The following is a 22,857-nucleotide window of genomic DNA, read 5'->3' as shown; positions in this document are numbered from 1 at the left end:
ATTATTTCACATGATCAGCTGACGGAGGAGACTTTCTCTCTTGAGGAAATTACCTAATAATGCGCATGTGCGCTTATCCTCCAACAACGAAATCAAGCCAGTCAGAAACGTCAAAACAAAGAAATAATCATTATCAAGTTATCAACATAACCCTTGATATTGAGGTCAAATCAAATTAGGAAATAATACAGTATTATTCACAAATAAAATCTTGTACATTTCTGTCATCTCTGTTTTGAGAAGAGTGAGTACTTGAATTAAAGTGTCCCCTAAATAGGGATTCATTTCTTCCATTAATTACTTTCAACTTTAGTAATAAGGCAATTACATGTTTACATGTCACTGAAACTTTTGTCAAGGTAGGTGTAATTAATTTGTATGCTTTGTTCTGAGCGGAAATTAAAAGAATGATTCTGGCTTGTTGTTTTATTAAAAGTCATTAATCTTTTCAATTTTTGAGAGTATAAAAGCTGTTTCCACAAAGCAGCACATTAAAATGAATGAGATAAAAGTTAGTGTTTACACATTACCGTACTAAACAAATTAGGTAGTAGGCCTATGTATTTTATAGAATTGATGCTTGAAAATAAAGCTATTTCTTCCATTTAATTAATTCAATGATACACAATTATTTATTAAATAATTGGTGGAGGATCAATAGAGGCACATCACAAAACTGTTCCCTGTCGCAGATATTTGATTCAATAAAATAGTCCAGAAAAAGAATAGCCTAAGCTTAATATAATTTTAATAGAGAATGATAAATATACTTCTGTTCTTATATCTAATCGTTTTATATGGCTTTCTATAATCATTGATAGTTCAATAAATAATCTGTACATATAACAGTTCAAAATACAGCTACCGTATCTTTTATGAGTTTCATATATTACTGAAGAACTGACATTCACTTGTTACTTGTATTTGTCCTCCTGACAGTCTAAAGGCTGGGGAGTCGTCATTATTTTTCACGGCAGGTGATTTCCTCCATGAGCATGTCGTATATATGTTGAAATGTGTGCTCTTCAACATACTCTGATACTGCATAGTAGGGTCGGGCCAACATGTATGACTTTAGGCCTCTGGCAAATGCCGCGTCGTCATCCATGTCCTTCAGGTCACGCGGCAGTAAATTGAAAAAGTATGATCCTGCATATGTTGGTGAGCAGCTGTATTTCTTCAGTCTATGTTGTGGCAAGTCAAGATTCTTGTTGTTTCGAAGGTAATAGCAGTGTTTTTCCTGTCTTGTGGTAAGGCCTTTCCTCTTAACCAGATTTATTGTTTCGAGCAGGTACAATGAGACTACTGTGAGTATTTTACTCTCCACAAATAATGGTTTACAGTGCTCCATCATGTTTTTCTCCAATATCGTCCTCAAGGCCCACTTTTGTATTCTCAGGACTCTGTCAAGGTGTGTCTGGGATGCCGATCCCCAGGCAACAATACCGTACCTTAAATGTGACTCTGATATGTTCCTGAGTCTTCGTATAACATACACGGCAGATGCTAACCTCTTGCATAACAGCTCTATATGTTTTCTCCATGTTAAGTGACAGTCAATTGTTATCCCCAGGAATCTTGTACAGTCTGCCATCATTGAGTCATCATTTGTTTGTCTCTCATCCGGTTTTTTGATTGAGTGAATCTGATGTGGACTGTCTTCTTCCTATTAATGGTCAACTTCAGTCTACTGCATGTATCTGTGGCCTCTTCCAGTGCTGTCTCGACAATTATGTGTGGGTCTTGAAGTTTCTGCGATGGTATCAAGATAGTGGTATCATCGGCAAACAATATGCAGCTGTTTCTGTTGTCAATTTCCTTGGGAAGGTCATTGATGTAGACAAGAACAGCAGTGACCCAAGGATGGATCCCTGGGGCACACCCTGGGACACTGCTCTGAATGAGGATTTGTAGTTTATAAGAGCAGTTTTTCTTGTGCTGCACTATTTCCCATACTGCTTTCTGTTGGTGAGGTAGTCCTCTATCCACTCCAATGCTCTTCCCTCTATTTTCAATTCTCTCAATTTCAGAGTTAGGATGTTCAGTCTAGTGTGTCGAAGGCTTTTGAAGATCTATAAACAGTCCCATAACAGTATTTTCTCCTCCCAAAGTTGGTTTATGTTGTCACACAATTCAGATATTGCAGTTGTATGCCTAGACGCTTTCTAAATCCATGCTGTTGTGCTGTTATAAGTTTGTTGCTCTCCAGGAGCGATGAATAATAATATTATTAATATAATTTAATATTTATTATTATTCATCGAATAATAATAATAATGACAACGGACAGGGCAAATAGACTTGCCAAATCCTCAATTTTAGAAACTCATAAGAAATAATAATTAGTTCTTTTGAATATTAATTAATTCTTTGTAAAAATGTATAAATACCGTATCCATTTTAACATATCTACTTACAGAAGGCTAGGTGAGAAAAAGTGTACCATATTCCTAAAGCCATTGATTTGAACAAAATTTGATATTATTGTTTCTATACTTACCCTTTTTTCTATGCTATTTAATTTTTTTTCAGTTCATTCCTGGTATCATGGAACAAATCTTCGTCAATCTACATTGATGTTTCCACGTAATTCTTACAAAGCAATTAAAAATGTATTTATATAAATAAATCATATCCAAATTAGATAATACATTGAAAAAATGTTCTAATTTTCAGGATTTAACTAACAATAACAATAATTCTTGGACACCTGTTGCAGTCAGCATGGCACAGAGAGCACAAGTGATAGAGCTGTACAAGAAGGTGAGAATACATCCCAGTGTTTTATTTTTTACTTTCCTTGCCCTATTACCATAGGTAAGGAAAGTATTGCTTTCCGAAAAAAATTAAGGTACCCCAATTTCTAAATTTCTATACGTTTCAAGGTCCCCTGAGTCCAAAACAGTGGTTTTTGGGTATTGGTCTGTATGTGTGTGTGTGTGTGTGCATGAGTGTATGTGTGCGTCTGTGTACACGATATCTCATCTCCCAATTAACGGAATGACTTGAAATTTAGAACTTAAGGTCCTTACGATATAAGTATCCGACACGAACAATTTTGATCTGATGCAATTCAAAATGACGGCTAAAATGGCGAAAATGTTGTCAAAAACAGGGTTTTTTGCAATTTTCTCGAAAACGGCTCCAACGATTTTGATCAAATTCATACCTAAAATAGTCATCGATAAGCTCTATCAACTGCCACAAGTCCCATATCTGTAAAAAATTTCAGGAGCTTCGCCCCATCAATGCAGATAGATTCCCAATTATCAGGCTTCAGATACAATTGAAACGAAAAAAATCAAGTGGAGTAGATTGAGCATGAAACTACAATTAATGTTCAGTAACATTTTCACCTAAAATTGAAAATAAGCTTTAAATTCGAGAAAATGTGATTATTCAATTGCAAATTATTGTTGATTCTATTAAATCATTCACTATGAAGAGATAGCAGACCTCATGTGTCTCCAGCGTTATTGCACTATCACCAGCTGGCTCAAATCTTTGAATAGTAGACTTGAGATGCGCGGGAACACTAGCGTCAGGTGATCAATTTTCATAACGGCAAGGAAAGTTGTGTGAGTGCGCCACACCAGATTTTTTCTCTAGAGATTTTCTCACGAATACCATCCATCAGAAATTTCTCGTCTGGCTGTACTGAAATGCTTTACCCTTTTTGCAAGTGTGTGATATAGCGTTGCCATCTACAAGCAGTGTGTGAGCAGATGGCTGCTGACCGGGGTATCGTCATTGTCCCTCGAACGTGGCCGCTATCTTGGGTGTGTGTAGGTATGTTCTTCAATATATTCTGCAACGGTGTAGTATGGCCAGTCCATTTAAGTACCTCTTCAAACCTCTTGCTAGCGTGTCGTTGTCTTCTAGTAGTTTTAGACTATCTGTGAGCAAGTTGAACAGGTATGCCCCTGAATAAGACGGAGAATCGCTGAGCTTTTTCAATTCATGTTGTGGGAGGTCTATAATCATGACTATAAACCCTTATAATCATGTATTACATTGTATATCTAAATTCATATATTTTTTCATCTGAAACCTATTGACCGATAGGTTAGTGATTATCGTTTCACCCAGGTATGAAGGCTGGTTTCACAATGTGTACGTTCTGTGTACAGTAAATTGTTCCAGTTCCAATCGTAAATTGTTCCATCACGTGACTCAACATCAAAATGTTCCCATGGAACGTCATTTCAAAATCGTTGGTTCAAGCTTTTGGCGCGCACATAATAAAGTTGATTAACACTAAAATGTGTCGTTTACTAGCTGCGTGAATGAAGAATAGCTGTTTTACAAACCTACCGTCTAGAAAATTATAAATTTATTTTATTTCATTACTCTCAAATTTTCTATCGAGAAAAATTCATTTAATGAATGGTTATCAACATCATATTGTTGGTTATGTATTCTATGCTATGGTAAACAAACTATCACGCATGTGCAGAGAAGCAAGCAGACTACAATAATCGACCATGCGAGCTCAGATAATTGGAACTATTCCAGGTCGGACAATTTACCACACTTCGACTGTGGGGCAGAAAGTTAGAACTGGAACAGAATCTGTCAAAATTCCTCCCATGGAACGTGAAACTTTTTATTTGGTAAATTGTGAATCGGACAATTTACCACATTCCATGTACACAGAACGGAACCATGTCTCGAGGCTGACAAGTAATGCCATGGAATGAACTGGGTGTTATAGCGTAATGTGAAGAGACCTCAAGAGTTTATACTGTGTCGATCAGTCTGGTCTAGTGCTTTATTCCAAGGCGAAACGATTATCAGGCACAAGTGTGTCAATACTACTTTTCTATTGAAAAGCTTGCCGTATGTGTAAAATATGTGGTCAATTGATTGTTTTTCGAAAATATATCCAACTTTTTAAATGCTGACTTTTTTCCACAGCTACTCCACTTGGGGAAAGACTATCCTCAAGGCTACGACTTCTTTCGATCGAAACTGAAGAAGGCCTTCATGAAAAATAAAGAAGAAACAGATCCCGAAAAGATCAAAGTTCTCATTGGACATGGCAACTTTGTCATCAAGGAAATCGAAGCCCTCTACATGTTAAGGAAATATCGAACACTCAAGAAGCGTTACTCGAATGAGAACTAGTGGCAAAGACAGCTAAGTTAAATCTAGTTTTATTGTTTGTTCTGGTTTTTATAGAAGATATCTCTATAGTTATTTTTTGAGCTTCACATCGCCATCGCATTATGTTGATCTAGTTTAAATTATCTCTCTTGCAATCTATTGATTTGCCTGAAATCCAGAGGTTTGCCTGAGGTGGTCTTGAAGAGGAGACTGAAGACGTTCCTGCATGAAAATCCCTTTTACTCCTTAAGGGAATTTTTTGAATGTGACACGGCAACTGTAAGTAGCTACTTCTTGCAATAGCGCATTTGCCTGCTGCTTGGTTGTATTTTTTGTGTTTCTTTTAAACATTTTGACTGTCCATCTAAGGACTTGTTTTTATTATTATCTTGACGTGTTCCCTTATGGACATGCCCTGGTGGCATGTCTGTGCTATGAACAAAAACCATTATTATTATTATTGTGAGGGAACGATTCAAATTTAAATTTTAATGTTTTGGAAATAATTATTGTATCTCATTTAGATACATGCAAGGAATCGAATTCATAATTTATTTTTGGTCAATAGATTTCAGTCATTGATAAATATTCTAATCTAAATTTAATTTCAAATTATATTTGGGTTGATCTTTCTTCAACTGGTATTTTTCTCGGGCCACTCTCGTGTTTCGGATGGACACGTCAAGCCGTCGGTCCCGGCTGCCTAAAAAGCAGTTGTTAGGTCATGTCAGAGGCCCTGAAATTGATCAGTTGCGACCTGAAAACTCTGACACCAGACCTGAGCCAGCCAGGTCACACGATATTATTATTATTATTATTCAACTGATTCCAAGGAATTAAAAAAAATGAATTAAGTTGTTCATTAACTAGATTTTGAATTCGAATAATTTACTTGCGGAAATTATGTATTTTAAAATCATTTTACTATCATGTTTCACACAAATCTAGGAACATCACACAAATATTAGGCTGGCCACTAACGTAACGTTTTACATGTACGATACGACTGCACAACCAAAATTCTGAACGTTAGGCTGGGCGTACACCGCTTAGTCAAGACAAGACTAGCCATGTTCAGTCACAATAGTTGTGACATAGTTGCTTTATGTAGTTGCTTTCACATAGTTGTGGCATAGTATGCCACATAGTTGCTTTTGAAGACATGTCTAATTGCAATGTCTAATCAGTGTGAGTTGCGTCACAAGCATCTATGTGTAGTATTGTGACTAAACGTGACTAGTCTTGTCTTGACTAACCGGTGTACGCCCAGCCTTAGTGGCAGTCACTTCCGACGCAGGTGTGCAATAGTTTGTGTGCTCAGCTGTTACGCCGCATCCACACTCTCGCCCAATGCGTACAAACGACGACGAGCGCGAGAGTGTGGATGGCTTCTTTGCCAGCGCACGCCTCCACTGGCCTTCACTTGCCATCGCTCTGATTTTTGTCGAGCAAAGGCGAGTGGCCAGCCGAGCATTCACAAATGGTTATATTGCAGTGTGGATGGCAAGACCAACATGGCTAAGCTTGCCAATTTAGCCAGCGACATGGCGATAGTGTGGACCAGGCATTACAGTTACAGAACACTGTTGGTCTGTCATTCGGAAATTTCTGATGAAACGTTACTTTAGTGGCAGGCTTCAGAAACAGTAAGGCTGAATTAGTTCAAATACAGAAGTAGTTACCTTTTGAATTATTCTAAAACCTTGATATTACTTGCAAACAAATTACTTCGAAAATTTCTGATAAAACGTTACTTTAGTGGCAGGCTTCAGAAACAATAAGGCTGAATTAGTTCAAATACAGAAGAAGTTACCTTTTGAATTATTTTAAACCTTGATATTACTTGCAAACTTTGTTGCTACATCAAACACTATTATTTTAAGAAATCACGTTTTATCTAACTCTAGACAACGTTTCATTATTTTACTTATAATTTAATTTGGACCCCTTAAGAATTTTCAATTCGAATTGGATGATAAACTTGTATGCCCTTATGAGGAATTCATCAATATTTCGAGTTTTAAGGGTATTGAGTAATTAGGTTAAGTATTTAGGACTATTCTAAATTCACAATATTCATGTCCTGAGATAAACCTGAAATTACTTTTAATCTGTGATATATCTAGTGTGATGGCACATTATTGTTGTAAGTTACGTTGAATTTTTAGTATCCTAGACTGAAGGCTTCTAAAATATGATAAAACAGTTCTTGTTTACTAAGCAACTCAGTACAATTTTATGAAGGAATTATCATAGTTTTATGATTATTCCAGTCAATATATTTATTTCTACTTGTACAAAATTATTTTCTTGTGAAGTCATGAAATCGTGTCGCTGATATTCATTGCATATTTCATATTATGAAAACATTGTTTGTTGAAAAAGCAACAAATTTCCTAAAAAATATATTTACATATTATCAACATTTATACAGTGGTATAATAATGTATTTATCACTCATGAGTCTCAATCAAGTAATAGGAACATCAATTCTCAGCTTTGTAAAAATTGGTTGTAGGCCTACCACAAAATTGAAACATTTATTTGATAATGTTTCACTTACAATCAATGATTCCTCATTCTATAGACTCTGTGCCGGTTGCACAAAAGCCCGTTAAGTTTTAAATATATGTACATTAATTCCACGAGAACCAATCAGAGAAGCCGTCTTTTCAAAAACAGCTTCTCTGATTGGAACTCGTAAAGTTAATCACGGTTAAAATTTAACCGGCTTTTGTGCAACCGGGCCTCTGATATTCAACATTTATCCTTGAATTTAATAATTCAATTATAGTTTAATACTATATAAAATCATGATTTATATAAAAATTAAACTAATTTAACCATATTATTACAATCTGTTTGTATTTTTATATTTGTGTCAAATCTGCAAATAATAGACTACTAATCTTCAGTATTCTCATGTTAATATTATGAACATTTAAACCAAGTTCTGAAACAGTTTTCCATTTTTTAAAGAGGGAAAAATCAATATTCTCTCTGAAAGTTTTGAAATTTCTATCGGAGTAACAAATTTGGCTGCTGTTAAATGTTAATATCTGTATGTACCTTTAATTGTAAGATAAGATGCTAGACCAAGCCGTGGATCTTTAATGTGATATAATATGTGACCACAATGAAATTGTTGTAAAATGTAGATTTAAGTCGAGTTGATTGGAAAACGGTGTTGATATTTTTATAATGCATGTGTAAAAATAATAAAATCTGTTTGAAACACGGGATCTGTACTACTTTCCTGAAATCATCTATCCTACTTGCTAGAAAAAACTACGAATTTTCTACTGAACTGTTCCATTTAAATTGGAAGTTGAATCAGTTTTGGGTAAACGCTGGTTGAATTTAAATTCTTCCGTATCAATTAAAAATGGAGTACTTGCTAGATAAAACTACGAATTTTCTACTGAACTGTTCAATTTAAATTGGAAGTTGAATCAGTTTTGGGTAAATGCTGGTTGAATTTAAATTCTTCCGTATCAATTAAAAATGGAGTACTTGCTAGAAAAAACTACGAATTTTCTACTGAACTGTTGAATTTATATTGGATGTTGAATCAGTTTTGGGTAAACGCTGGTTGAATTTAAATTCTTCCGAATCAATTACAAATGGAGAAATTTATAAATAGGCAACAAAACACACCACCCTCAACAGTTTGTCATTTTTAACCTAATAATAATACTAAACATTGTCTCGAGAAAAAGGTTGAAATTAAAATTGTGGTATGAGGAACAGAGTACTGCGCATGCACTAGCCGGCAGGGCAGCCAACCTGACGTCTTCACCACAAGCCGACCCTTTTCTCGTGACTTAATAATAATTTATATTATACCATAGAGAAACAATAGCGTAAGTAGATTTCCCATGGTATAGGGCATTTATGTCGCAACTTTTACTGTAATCTCAAGCCGATTACTGTCGATTATTGTCAATTTTTACTGTTTTGTTGGGGTGATAGTGTATGAACGGCACAATTTGAGAGATTACCAGCGTCACACAGCTGCATAGGAAAGAACTATGAGAACTATCGGCTTGGGATAACAGTAAAACTTGCGACATAAACGCCCTATACCATGGGATATCTACTCACGCTATTGTTTCTCTATGATTATACTCAATCCATAGTGCTGTACAAGGAAGGCATTAAAATTAAAACATACTCTTCGTATAAAAAATCTAATATATTCACAATAATAAATGAGGTAACCATGAAGATCTAAACTAAGTACAATTATTACTTCAGTAAAAAACAAGATAAATTTGTGATGGATATTAGCACAGCAAAACATTTAAAGCTTTGACAAAATACTTTTAGGTAATAGATCATTGACGTCTTTGCAATACAATTTAGATTATTTTCACTTATATTCACTAATATACGTCTTTTATCGTTTTTATAGAAAGGAAAATTATTCCCTTCTCTTCTAAGAAATAGCAGATCCATAGAAAAATATATTTACAATCGGTCCCTATGAGTAGGTAGAATATTCTCAAGGAGAAACAAATTCATAAGAGTAGAATATCCTTTTATAATAAGGGTTTTATAATAAGGTATTCCTTTCTCCACAAAGACAACGCTATTTCTTGCATGTCTTTACACTACTTGTTTCGTTAAAAAAGCAGAAGTTTTTTCACCTTAGAAAGGAGAAAAAAGTAACAAGTTCATGTTTATCAAGATTTAGACATGATTATTAGAAATAAATAATAAATATGATGATTACTTGATACAATCCGAACTGCGATGTATTAACACACTATTTTGTCATTGAGACACCAACATACAGTCAAAAAAATTGTTTATCACGTAAAATGAATGACTGCATGTCGGTGTTTAAATCACAAAATAGTGTGTTTAGGCTGTTCGGTACACCTTTTTATTTTTATTTAAATTGGATAATCTTTTTCAATATAATTGTTAAGATCATTATAAGAGTGAGACAAAGAAAATTCGGTTTCGAGAGTAATGGAAAATTCGGTTTCGAATTTTCCATTGGAGTTTTTTTAATACATTCACCCCCAGTTTTTCGTACGTCGGTTAACGTTTAATCACGATTAAATGCTGTACTTTAATCGAGATTAGTGCTAACCGATGCATTTTGGTTTCACAAAACAGAAATTTCAAGCGATAACGCCGATTAAATTAACCGGCGTAAACAATTTTTAACTCTGATTAGTTTGCACCATTTTAACCGCGATTACTTGAAACGAAGAAAATTTGGTTACACAAAGGTAAAAATCGAAAAATAACGGTGCTAAACTAATCGACGTAAAAGATTTTTAACAGGCCATTCACGGGGAATTAAATCCAACTAACGCCGGTTAGGTACCTACTGATAGATGTCTTCCAATTAGTTTTTGGTAAAAATTAAAAACTTCAAAGTATGGGCTAAATATATGAATGAATTCCATTCATTAATAAAATAGAGAAGTGTATTTAGCTGATATTAGCATTCAATAATAGATTCTGATTTTTGAGGTTAGTTTTCGATCTGTTGTCGTCTGTTAGCAGCATAGCACTAGACAGAGCATTTTTAGAGCGCATGCCTCTGTATTGAATGGTCAAATTCACCGCTTCAATAGCATAACCTCATTTTTACCTTAAAACATACCTATCATTATCAGTTTTCTATTATGTACATATTCTCTCTTATAAGAATTGAAATCTAACTCATTTTTTCTTTGTCCAATAATATTGGACCGTGATCTCGTTTGTTAATATTTTTTCAGTTTCAAATTCACCGCTTCAATAACATAACCTTAACCCCTTCTTCACTCCTGGTGGTCATAATCTTAGACCATTTTATAGAGTTGGCCGTGTCTACTCTATAAATGGTCTAAGGTCATAATTATGACCATCATCTTTTAATAAAGATATAGAGCTAACCAGCTGTTAAATTCCGTTTGCTAAGCATTGATCACAATTCTGCACATCTATTGAATGACTAGGCAAAGATTGCAACGCCATCTGTTGAGTCTAGAAGTAACTACAGACATTGCATTCCAAAATGGACGACCCAACTACAAACAGAGCAGGTAAGCCTACTTTTACAAGTTGATTTTATTATAATTCTAATATTCTAATCATATTTTTACTCATCTGAAGTGTTCAATCATGAGAAAAACATATGAATCATGGACACAGAATAGATACAGAATGGAAACTTGTAATCAAACGCCTATCTAACCAATGCTTTTTACATGACCCCAATACTAAACACGTCACGTGACCTTGGGAAGTTCCAATCCTGGTCTTCTGATTGGCTCGTGGCAGTGAACGAGATCAATTGATCCGGATCATTAAAGTGATCCGAACCTACCATCAATACTATTACAATGCGGCGCTTTCTAACAAGATGGCGGATTTTGGCGTCAGGGTATAGCCAAGTTTCCGTACTGTATGTATACTGTGTCATGGATATGTGTGATTACTTTCATCGCAGATGTGATAACAGTTTGTTGTATCCCAAATAAACATTGATGGTCATAATTATGACCAATCCGAACTAACAGTTGACTGAAGGCAATTCAACATAACCTTGAATTTTCAATGTATCAAGACGTATACTATTATTTTAGAGATATATTCTAATACTGGGAAATAATGAATTGGGCCATTGTACATTGTATAATAATACATTATGTTTCAAAAAGCACATTACTTCTCTCAATTGTCTCTTTGGCAGGTAATAATTTTATTATTCTCCTACAGACTAGATACCGTTCCCACTAATGTGTCATATAAAAACATTGGATAACTCGATTGTTATTCAAATTATTTCTGTAATTCAGTGTCTGAATTATTGGAAATTGAATATGTTTTATTTTTTAATTGTTCAGAGATCAGTTATTTATTCTAGAAAGGTGAAACCTAATAAATTATGTGTAGGTCTAGTCAATGTTGATTTGAATCATTCTCTATACTCTTGATGATGGGATCAGTAATATTTTTAGATCATTCAATGAAAATTTCACAAACTAAGTACTCCTGTACTATATATTTTATATAATTTGAACTTTTTCTGTAATTTCAGATAAATCTTTCAATGTAGAAAGGGATGCAGCAACACTCCTGGATCTGATTGAGAATGGGAATCTCTCAGAAATTGAAGACGTAAGTGATGATGATGATGATACAGACATCATCCTACCCGAGCTGCTGAGAGGGTCGGTGCTGAAGTTATTCGACATAACCAAGAACAACAACTTGAAGAAGAGACGTTTTTGGAAGAAGAAACACCTATCAACAATGATCACTTCACAACTCCAAGAGAGAGGGTGAAATGGAGACGAAAGACATTTACACAGCCACCAATGGAGCCATTTGAGATTCCAGTGGATGATGATTCAGTTCTCAGAAGTCCTGTTGAGCATTTCAAAAATTATTTTACAGATGAACTTTTTGAAGATTTTGCAACTTACACTAATATGTATGCTCTGCAAAAAAATGTGCAGGGCTTTAAGCCTACAAATGCTACTGAAATAAGAGCATTATTTCGTCTCCATATTGCAATAGGAACATTGAAGTTTCCAAGAATAAACTTATTTTGGGATAGATTATTAGGAATCAAGATATTTCTTGACACCATGTCTAGAGATAGATTCTATCAGCTGAGAACCAACTTACATGTTGTAAATGTGTTGGACACTCCTACTAACTGTGAAGATAGAATTCATAATGTTCGCCCTGTTTATGATTCCTTGAAAAAACGCTGTCTTGAATTAGATTTAGATAAACTCCTCTGTGTAGATGAACAAATAATCCCATTTCGCGGTAAATTGAATATAAAACAATATACTAAGGGCAAACCAATGCCATGGGGAGTCAAACTAATCATGAAGAATGATTGGTAATGGAGAACAAATAATCCCATCTGTAGTTTTGCATCTTTCAAATAGGATAGCTGAACCTGGCCATAAGTTATTTTATGATAACTACTTTTCCTCTTTCCATTTGCTCCAACTGTTGAAAGCAAGGAAAATTTATGCTGCTGGAACTGTTAGAGTTAATAGGTTTTGCAATCCACCCATCTATAATGACAAAGAAATGAAAAAAAGAGAGAGGTGCAATTGATGAGGTTGTCACAATTGAGGAGGATATAGTCATGGTGAAATGGCTTGATAATCGCTGTGTTACCCTAGCATCAAACTTTGTAGGTTCAAGCACCATTGATGAGTGTAAGAGGTGGGATAGCTCCAAGAAAATCTATGTCCAAGTTCCTCGACCAGAGATAGTAAAATTGTATAATAAAGGGATGGGAGGGGTTGATCTCTTAGATCAATTGATATCTTTGTATAGGATATACATACGTTCAAAAAAATAGACATTACGCATGATATTCCATGCAGTAGATTTTGCTTTGTCAAATTCATGGTAGAATATAAAAAAGACTGTGAGCAGCTTGAAATACCCAAAAAAAGGTTCTTGATCATCTGATGCATTTCAGAATGCATGTAGCTGAATCCCTGGTCAAAGCTGGAAACCCAGCACCAAGATCAAAACGTGGCAGGCCAAGTTCTGATCCACCACCATTTGAATCGACCAGAAAACCAAGACAAAATGAGCAAGTACGACCCATTGTTGAGGTTCAGAAAGACTTGGTGGACCACATGCCATTTTTAGATAATGAAGTAGCTGGGAAACGTTGCAAGAATGGTATTTGTCAAAAGAGAACCCATTTCTATTGTGACAAATGCAATGTTCATTTATGCATAAAGAAAGAACGAAGTTGTTTTGCTCAATTCCATAGGAAATGAGAGAGACTATCATTTCAAATAATATAAGTTATGAAAGGTAGTATATAAAAAGGTGCGTACAGACTTTCGTTCCGCTCCAAGACCGAACGTCACTCCAGCAGAGCAGAGCGATTGATGATCGACCGGCGAGCAACAATGGTTCGACCGGGGAACGCGAGAAGATCTACCATCTTCCGTAACGTTCATGATCGGTGCGAGTAGAGAGCGGAGGCGGAGCGATTGCTGTGCGATGGTGGTACGTGGGCGGTACGAGGGAGGAGCGTGCTCGGTGCGGGTTGGAAGCACGAGTATGTGTACGCAGCTTAAGATTTCATATATATCAAATGATCATTTCATCTCAACCTCCTTTTTTATTATTAGTTCATCTGTTTAGTTCATCAGTTTAATTTCCAATTAAAATTTTATCAAGTATGCTGACATTATTTTAGTGAGGTTGGGTGCTGGGCTAGGTGCAAACGTCTTTCTGTAGTGTCATGTGGCCTCATAAAACAGAAAATATTCTTTATAAATATCAACAGCATTATTATATTCAATTATACATTGTATTTTGTTTACTACATCCTCATACTTTGTTTATTATCATAGTTAGGTATATCTGTCCTATCATGTTCACTTGTCAAAAATTTTGGCCTAATATTTCCAACCAATATATTTCAAATGGTAAATTTTTCTTTTTTATAATATTATTGTCGTTCTGTTGATATTTCAATTCTTGACAATGTACCAGATTAAATTGTACATCATATTGGTTTGTAATCTTATGAGAATGTCAATTATAATGTTTGTACTATCATTGATACTGCTGTTCTTATTGATATCTCCCCTTGCCACTTGAGTAGAATTGGTCATAATTATGACCATGCTGGATTTCAATTAAAAATAATGAAAAATAGCAAGAAATGGTTTATATAGATATCTAATGATATTTTAAGTAATTTTAGAATGAGAAAATATTTTTTTCCAAAATTCACATTAATTCAGGAGTGAAGGGGTTAATTATTTTGTGTCAGTTAAAATTACAGTGTTGCCGGATTGTGAAACCGTGAAAATCTTGGTTAGTTAACCGGTAAACTTAATCGGGATTAAAAACTAACCGATCTTGGTGGAACAGAAATGAATCCGTAAAACTAACGCTGATTTGTTAATCGACATAAATGTCCATATTTAACAGACGGACGTGCAACTGACCCTCAGTACATCATTGGCTTTGTCCTAATATGCATTTTTTCGCGATTAATGCCAAAATAAACAAGTTATCGAATTTACAAAAAATGTTACTTTTTTATTTATGAACGATATGGGGAATAAAATTTTTTAGTTTGGAAAGATACATTTTTTGAATTTTTAAGAGAAGTTCTAATAATATAGTCGAAACCGTTTATGATCTGGAAAGATAACGGAATCTGGAAAGTTAGCACTTCAACAACCCATAACTCGCTTATTAGACCACTTAAAAATTTCAGTTGCCACTTTTTCTCACTCTTATAATGATCTTAACAAATATATTTAAAAAGATTATGCAATTTAAATCATGAAAAAAGTGTACTGAACAGCCTTAATACTGTCAGGCTAGGCACTCACCAGTTAGTCAAGACAATACATGATCAGACACGTTTAGTCACAATTCTTCACATAGTTGCTTATGAAGACATGTCTAATTGCAATGAATAATCAGTGTGAGTTGCCTAGCCTAATATTAACACACCATTCTGAATAATATTCATTCCATTGCACATTGGAAAGTAACCAATGATAAGTCAAAAGACGTCTACTCAACGATTAGTAGCAAATGTCCTGACCCCTGCTTTCTGACAAGATAAGACATGATCAGACACGTTCAGTCACAATACTTCACATAGTTGCTTATGAAGACATGTCTAATTTCAATGACTGATATTGTGAGTTGCCTAGCCTAATATTAACACACTATTCTGAATAATATTCATTCCATTGTGCATTGGAAAGGAACCAATGATAAGTCAAAAAACGTCTACTTAACGATTAGTAGCAAATGTCTTGACACCTGTTTCTTATATTAAGGATGCCATTATTATTCCTTGTGCAGTGAGTTGAAGAGGCACACATCAGAGTTGTGATGGCCGGATGATGGGGGCCATCTTGGCTAGAGGTTCTAGCAGCGGATCGCTGCAGATCGGATCATCGTGATCAGCTGATTGGTGATGGCGTCTTCTCTGGCAGTCGCTCTTCATCTCCAAATCCAGCGACACTGCTCTCGATTCGTCTTGCAACTTATCCTTCTGAAGTTTGTGCTCTGCAAAAGTATGAGAATATCATAGTTTTGAATTTCATTTATTTCGGTTACACAAGCATACAATCTAAACTATGATAGGGAGAAAAACAACTGAATTAATCGAAATCTGATCAGGTTTGAGGAAAACATAATTAACCGAACGAAGTGAGGTCTACGATTCAAGTAGACGGTTTTGCATTTCTCTTTATTTCATACCTGGCCCATATTTTGTACAGAAATGTGCCAGAGGTGATTAAGGAAGCAGAGGCGCTTAGGTTGGTAGTGTTTAGGAAGAGGGTGGACAGGTGGCTGTACCAAATTGGTTGGGAAGCATCAGAAGAACTACTCCAATATCGTTATGCTTGGTGACCAACACATCTTTAAAGTTTCCAGACAATTGATTGGTATTTATTCTATCATTGATATAACCGGTCTGACTGTTTGCCTGCCTGGTTCATGTTTTTTTCTCTCTTCTGAGAATTTCTGGAATCCCTGCCACTGCGGTCTTCAATTTAATATTGTTTTTTTTATTGATTCTATTAATCAAATGTATTAACTATATTTATTCCTACATTAAAATAATACATCCGCACAATTTATTATGTATTTTATAAAAGAAATATTTATAATAGATTCACATTATAAGTGTATTCTCTATTATTTACTTTAAACTTCTATGAGCAGATTAAGCTTATGTAATAACGTGGAACTCCCCCCCCCCCTAGACACAGATGGATAGACTAGTAGGGGGATTCCAAAATATGTTGTATATTGTATTTCATATTCGTGTATTATGTTTTTTTGGAAAATAAATTGAATTGAATTTATTTATGTTCCGCATTTACGGCAAATCAAAACGCGACGTAAATTTTCATGAAATTTGACAGTTAGGACCTCTGCTCCTTTTTTAATTCCGCGTCGACGTATATTTAAGGTTTTTTGAAAATTTTGCATTTTAAGGATAATACAACAGGAAAAGGAGTCTACTTTAAACGCCAATATTACCTTAAAAATCAGACTATAGAATTATTCATCATAAATCAGCTGTCGAGTAGATTATTAATTGCATGCAATGACGCATGCAATATTTTTTTATTTTATTTTTTTATTTAATTGAATTTATTTCCAAAAATTACAAATACATATTTTTACAATACAATATAAATAACATTGATTGTAACTTAAGTGCATCAATAACATACTGTAATGTTGGCACTGCCAACATAAGATTCCTTGTGTGTTGGCAGTGAGTCACAGTTTATTCTGTATCAATTCAGGTCAGTATATGAATTAATATACAATTGATAATGATAACGAAGAAATTACAAAAAAATAAATTTATAATGCTAATGAAGCTATACCTATTATACAAAAAAACGCACAGGCTCACAGCAAAAAAAACTATATTATATTGATATCTCAATGTAACTTAGTGAAAAATCAGCTGTCGTGTGGACTATTCTGAAAGTGGCATAGTATTTTCTCTCGCTCTAGAATTAAATCACATTCAATTGCCGTAAAATTATGTCATCTAATGGATCCAATAACAAATTTGACTACAATGCAATGACGTCATTTCACAGCGGTTAAATTCAATTCTATCTACGTACAAACATAGATAAAATATAGCAAAAGAAGATATCTCATGGTATAGACATTTATGATCCAAATTTCACTGCCAACTCAAGCCGATAGTTCTAGTGTTCTTTTTCGTACAGCAATGTTACGCTGGCAGTCTCTCATACTGTGCAGTTCTTACACTCTCATCCGGCCAAAACAGTAATAATAGTCGACAGTAATCTGCTAGAGGTAGCAAAAAATCAGCTTAAAATTTGGTCCATAAACGACCTATATACCACTGGATATCTTCGTATCTTTCTTTTCTCTATGGTGCAACTCACCTTTTGAATGCTGCTTCATAGAAATACTCAACAGTAAGCGTCCATTATTCAATTCACTAAGCAGTAATTGAAAAGGTGACTCAAAAAATATTTAAAGTTAAGGGAAAAAACGTTTCCATCAGTAGATGAAGTGCAAAAGTGACTAACCTTCAAGTACCCTATATAATTCCTCCTTAGTTTGTAAATGTATGAAATAGTCGAGACATACTCCTTTGAGAACTGCTAGGACGGATGGCTTAGGGTTGTAGAAGTAGATTGGTTGTTTACGTTGGTTGAAGTCTTTGATGAGAGCAGCAATCCCCTGCAAGCAGACAAATCAAAAGGTTCACTTCATAAAAATCACTAAAGTCCGTGCAAACCTTAGTTTGCAGCACTGGAGTATACGCTCAATGTTATTTCAATATAACAATACAAGCAGATTGTTAACGTTTCTCTGCTATAGCTGGGTTTTCGTTTGTACGGCATTTAAGCATCGTCGACCACTACAGGGTGAGGATCTCAGATTGGGTAGATTTCAATTGGCTGAATAAACTAAAAGATTATATTAAATAAATTATGCTTTAATTGACCGAGCGAATTGAGATCTACGATTCAAGTCGACGGTTTGGCATTTCTCTTAATGTTTAAATGTTTATATGATGCGCATTTACAGCGAAACGTGGTTATAGATTTTCATGAAATTTGACAGGTATGTTCCTTTTTAAATTGCGCGTCGACGTACACACAAGGTTTTTTTTGGAAATTTTGCATTTCAAGGATAATATAAAAGGAAAAAGGAGCCTCCTTCATACGCCAATATTAGAGTAAAAATCAGACTATAGATATTATTCATCATAAATCAGCTGTCTAGTGGATTATAAATCGCATGCAATTCAATATCTCAATATAACTTGGTAAAAAATCAGCTGTGTAGACTATAAATTGCATGCCTCATCGAATGCAATTTTTATGCACTATTAAATAGGATGCAAATAAATTATAACAGCTTGTCTAGGGCGCCTAGATGTCTTCTGATTTTCTCGCGCTAAATTCCGGAAAGCCTAGAATGATGATTAAATCTTGTGTAAGCATGATCTGATCAAATAAATAGTTGATGTATCAGTGTGGATGTGCATATGGTTTGGGACATCGTTCAGTTATGAATGTTAGTTATTCTATTGATAACATTTTTTGTTCATTATTTGTTATTATATTCTTTAATTTTTATAAGTTTTGGACTTTTTGATTCTCAATTTGTTTTATTTTTAATTTTTTCATAAGTATTTGTCTGATATCCAAAACATTGAAGTCTATATACAGATCATGTGAGTTCGATCTACTGTCTCTCTTCAGTGTTACTCTCAAAACAGCTTTCTGTGCTACTTTTAAAGGTTCCAAATTAGTTTTATAGCATCCACCCCATGAGATTATACCACTCTGTATTAGTGACTGAACGTATGCAAAATATATGTTCCTGAGTTCCTTCTGATTTAATATGTTGTTGAGCTTATAGAACAAGAATATAGCCTTACCAAAGGAATCCAACCACTACCTCTGTAAACAGGAGGTAGTGATCCATCAAGATTAACAAACGGGGGCAATAATTATTGCTTTTATTTTTACATTATCCAAGATAATATCATACAAGAAGATTGCGACAAGCATTAAACCCTTGGTCAACGACCGTCATGGTGAGGTTCATCATATAGATTCCATACAAAATAAAACATTTTTGTTTTTCGAATACTTTTTCTTATGAATTGTTCATTCAACATTTCACAACTCACTATCCATTGAATAAGTAATGTCGGTATTTCTATGCACCAACACAGTATGTACCTATCTATCTTTAGCCAGTCATCTTCTATTATTGATGACAGTATAACAAAGATCAAACCAATAAAGTTACAATAATTGAGTTAAATAGAAAGGAACATTAAAAAAAGGTAGCAATGATTTGTAGACAGTTGATCATTTGCCGCATTATTGCAATCTAGAATTTGAAGCAATTTGACTGGTCTCTTGATTAAAATCCTCCCAAATCCTTTAAAAATGTTTTTTAGAAAGGCTAAAATGAGTTACATAGAAAGGAACATTGAAAAAGGAAGCAATTATTTGTAGACAGTTGATCATTTGCCGCATTATTGCAACCTGGAATTTGAAACAATTTGACTGGTCTCCTGTTTAAAATCCTCCCAAATCCTTTAAAAATGTTTTCAAAGTGTGATCAAATTGATTTGATTTATTGAATTTCATATCACTTGAAATCCTGTCTAATACAAAATTCCTTAAAATTTTCTAATTCAAGATTTGATAATGTGAAAATTACTATAGAAACAATTACCTGAAATTAGTGGCTTTTCAAGTTCTCTTCTATGTTTTTTTGTAGGAAAAAATGTAGGCTAAGAGAAAGCTGAGTAGCCTTATAGGTAGAAAATTTAAAACACAATAAAAGTTATCATCTACCCTTTTATTGTATCATAACACGACTAGTTTCAACTCTTCAAGAGCCATTTTCAATTGTAAATTGATAGTGTAAATTGGTTGTGTAGTGGTAAAATAAGTGAAATATGAAGCTCTATTACCAATTCTACCCATTAATAGTATTTGAGAATAGTAATTTGTTTTTGAGAAAATATCAGATGTAAATGAGAACGGTCAATTGTATTTGAGAAGTAATCACATTTGTAATTAATTACGAATAGTGGAAATGTATTTGAGAAAGTATATCGTTCTCAATTACAAATTACTATTCTCGAACACAATTTTGATATATTCTCAATCTAATTCTTTCTCTAACACAATTGGAAAACGTGTAGTATCAAATGTCGCAAATGGTGCTGATCTTATCACTCATCATCCCCAGAATTGAACGAAAAAATTGAACTTAATTGAGGTTTAACTAACCTTAGCAGCAGTGAAGTCAGCTCCCAGAATGTATCGACAGTCGATGACCACCGGCAGATGGCTGGATCCCATTTTCACACCCACCTTGCCAACTTTGCTTCGCATGAAGTCAACTGCCGGAAAGTAGAGGCTGTTGTCGGGGGTTACCAGGAGGTATTCTTGCCCGTGGCTTGTCTGGATATAAACAAGAAAATACTATAAAATAAGATAAAACAACAATTGCGTTGAATAGAAAGGAATCCAACCACTACCTCCGTAAAGAGGAGGTAGTGATCCATCAAGATTAACAAACGGTGGCAATTATTGCTTTTATTTTTACATTATCCAAGTCGCGTGTTGTATTTTGTACAACATCCAATTTTCCAAGTGTTATGTGCTCTGTTTACTGTCAAAACATATTAATTAATATTGTATAATTACTTTTTCCATCTTCTTGGATTATTTTACGCCTATCAACATTTGGATGATTACCATTTCATAGCACAATAAGGTACATCAAACAAAGCCATCAATTCTGTGTTATTGGTTCGTTTACAGTCTTCGTATATAGTCTTTCCGTATCTTATGCACAGTGCGACTTATGCACTGTCGCGACTAAATGGCACCTGAATACTGAACCATTGCTCGGTTGATACTGCAACTCAGTGGAGTGATGGGGAGAAAGTTTTGGAATGCATAGGTGACTCATTCACTGACACCACCCCATTCAATAGTTTTGTGCAGAAAAAAAAACTGACGCTATTGTACTTTTTACAACAGCGCGACAGCCGGAAGGTTAAACCCTTGGTCAACGACCAAGTCATGGTGAGGTTCGTCATATAGATTCTATACAAAATTAAACATTTTTGTTTTTCAAATACTTTTTCTTTTGAAGTGTTCATTCAACAGTTCACAACTCACTATACATTGATCTCCGTAATTAAGTAATGTCGGTATTTCTATGCACCAACACAGTATGCACCTATCTTTAGCCAGTCATCTCCTATTATTGATGACAGTATAACAAAGATCGAACCAATAATGAGACAATAATTGAGTTAAATGGAGAGGAACATTAAAAAAAAGGTAGCAATGATTTGTAGACAGTTGATCATTTGCCGCATTATTGCAACCTAGAATTTGAAGCAATTAAACTGGTCTCCTGATTAAATTCCTCCCAAATCCTTTAAAAATGTTCTTTAGAAAGGCTAAAATGAGTTACATAGAAAGGAACATTGAAAAAAGGTAGCGATGATTTGTGGACAGTTGATCATTTGCCGCATTATTGCAATCTAGAATTTGAAGCAATTTGACTGGTCTCCTGATTGAATTCCTCCGAAATCCTTTAAAAATGTTTTCAAAGTGTGATCAAATTGATTTGATTTATTGAATTTCATATCACTTGAAATCCTGTCTAATACGAAATTCAAATACCATACAATCAAATCAATACGAAATTCCTTAAAATTTTCTAATTCAAGATTTGATAATGTGAAAATTACTATAGAAACAATTACCTGAATCAAACCAATTAGTGGCTTTTCAAGTTCTCTTCTATGTTTTTTTTGTAGGAAAAAATGTAGGCTAAGAAAAAGCTGAGTAGCCTTATAGGTAGAAAATTTAAAACACAATAAAAGTTATCATCTACCCTTTTATTTTATCATAACACGACAAGTTTCAACTCTTCAAGAGCCATTTTCAATTGAGGAGCTGGGTAGAAAAACGACCCGAGGTCACTCGTGTCGTTCTTCCGCAACATGCTTCATTCTATCGGTCATTAAATTCTGAACAGTTTGGTACATAAAATGTTGTTGTATCTTGAAAAATGAGTGAGCTGTGAACATTTTTTGTTTGTGTAGCAAACCTGAAATTATTCAGCTGACAAGCTGTGAGCCAGCAGCCAGTGAAATCCTTATTTTGTTTCCTTACAAAAGAAGAAGCTGATTGATTGAGTACTTTATTCATG

At 34.5% G+C, this 22,857-nt stretch overlaps 2 protein-coding genes across 3 annotated transcripts in view; one reads left to right on the top strand and one right to left on the bottom strand.

Annotated features, from left to right (window-relative positions):
* The first annotated feature begins 100 nt into the window (after positions 1 to 100).
* Positions 101 to 8,348, top strand: LOC111044608 (electron transfer flavoprotein regulatory factor 1). Of its 2 annotated transcripts, none has more exons than XM_022329798.2 (3): positions 101 to 244; positions 2,677 to 2,763; positions 4,918 to 8,348. In XM_022329798.2, exons 2-3 carry the CDS (start codon positions 2,725 to 2,727, stop codon positions 5,125 to 5,127), a joined length of 249 nt encoding a protein of 82 aa, XP_022185490.1. In that variant the 5' UTR covers positions 101 to 244; positions 2,677 to 2,724; the 3' UTR covers positions 5,128 to 8,348. The 2 variants fall into 2 exon arrangements, with proteins under 2 accessions (XP_022185490.1, XP_022185487.1); XM_022329795.2 differs by having other exon boundaries at positions 138 to 359.
* Positions 8,349 to 14,394: 6,046 nt separating this feature from the next.
* Positions 14,395 to 22,857, bottom strand: part of LOC111044607 (sodium-independent sulfate anion transporter) — a 50,913-nt gene continuing 42,450 nt past the window's right edge. The window contains exons 10-12 of the mRNA XM_039419867.1: positions 20,913 to 21,086; positions 18,174 to 18,327; positions 14,395 to 16,146 (exon numbers count right to left, since the gene is read on the bottom strand). Coding sequence (XP_039275801.1) covers positions 15,959 to 16,146; positions 18,174 to 18,327; positions 20,913 to 21,086 — 516 coding nt within the window. The 3' untranslated portion in view covers positions 14,395 to 15,958. The remainder of the gene's footprint in view (positions 16,147 to 18,173; positions 18,328 to 20,912; positions 21,087 to 22,857) is intronic.

This window comes from Nilaparvata lugens, chromosome 1 (assembly GCF_014356525.2).
Source record: "Nilaparvata lugens isolate BPH chromosome 1, ASM1435652v1, whole genome shotgun sequence".
In the NCBI taxonomy this organism is placed as follows: Eukaryota; Metazoa; Arthropoda; class Insecta; order Hemiptera; family Delphacidae; genus Nilaparvata; species Nilaparvata lugens.
The sequence above is the reverse complement of the archived record's forward strand: the minus strand, read 5'-3'. Positions and strand labels throughout refer to the sequence as shown.

Excerpts from the sequence above, each read along its gene's own strand:
- LOC111044608 (XM_022329798.2), top strand. The coding sequence starts at position 2,725 with ATGGCACAGAGAGCACAAGTGATAGAGCTGTACAAGAAG. Across the intron at positions 2,764-4,917 it reads TGATAGAGCTGTACAAGAAG|CTACTCCACTTGGGGAAAGA; the intron begins GTGAGAATACAT and ends TTTTTTCCACAG.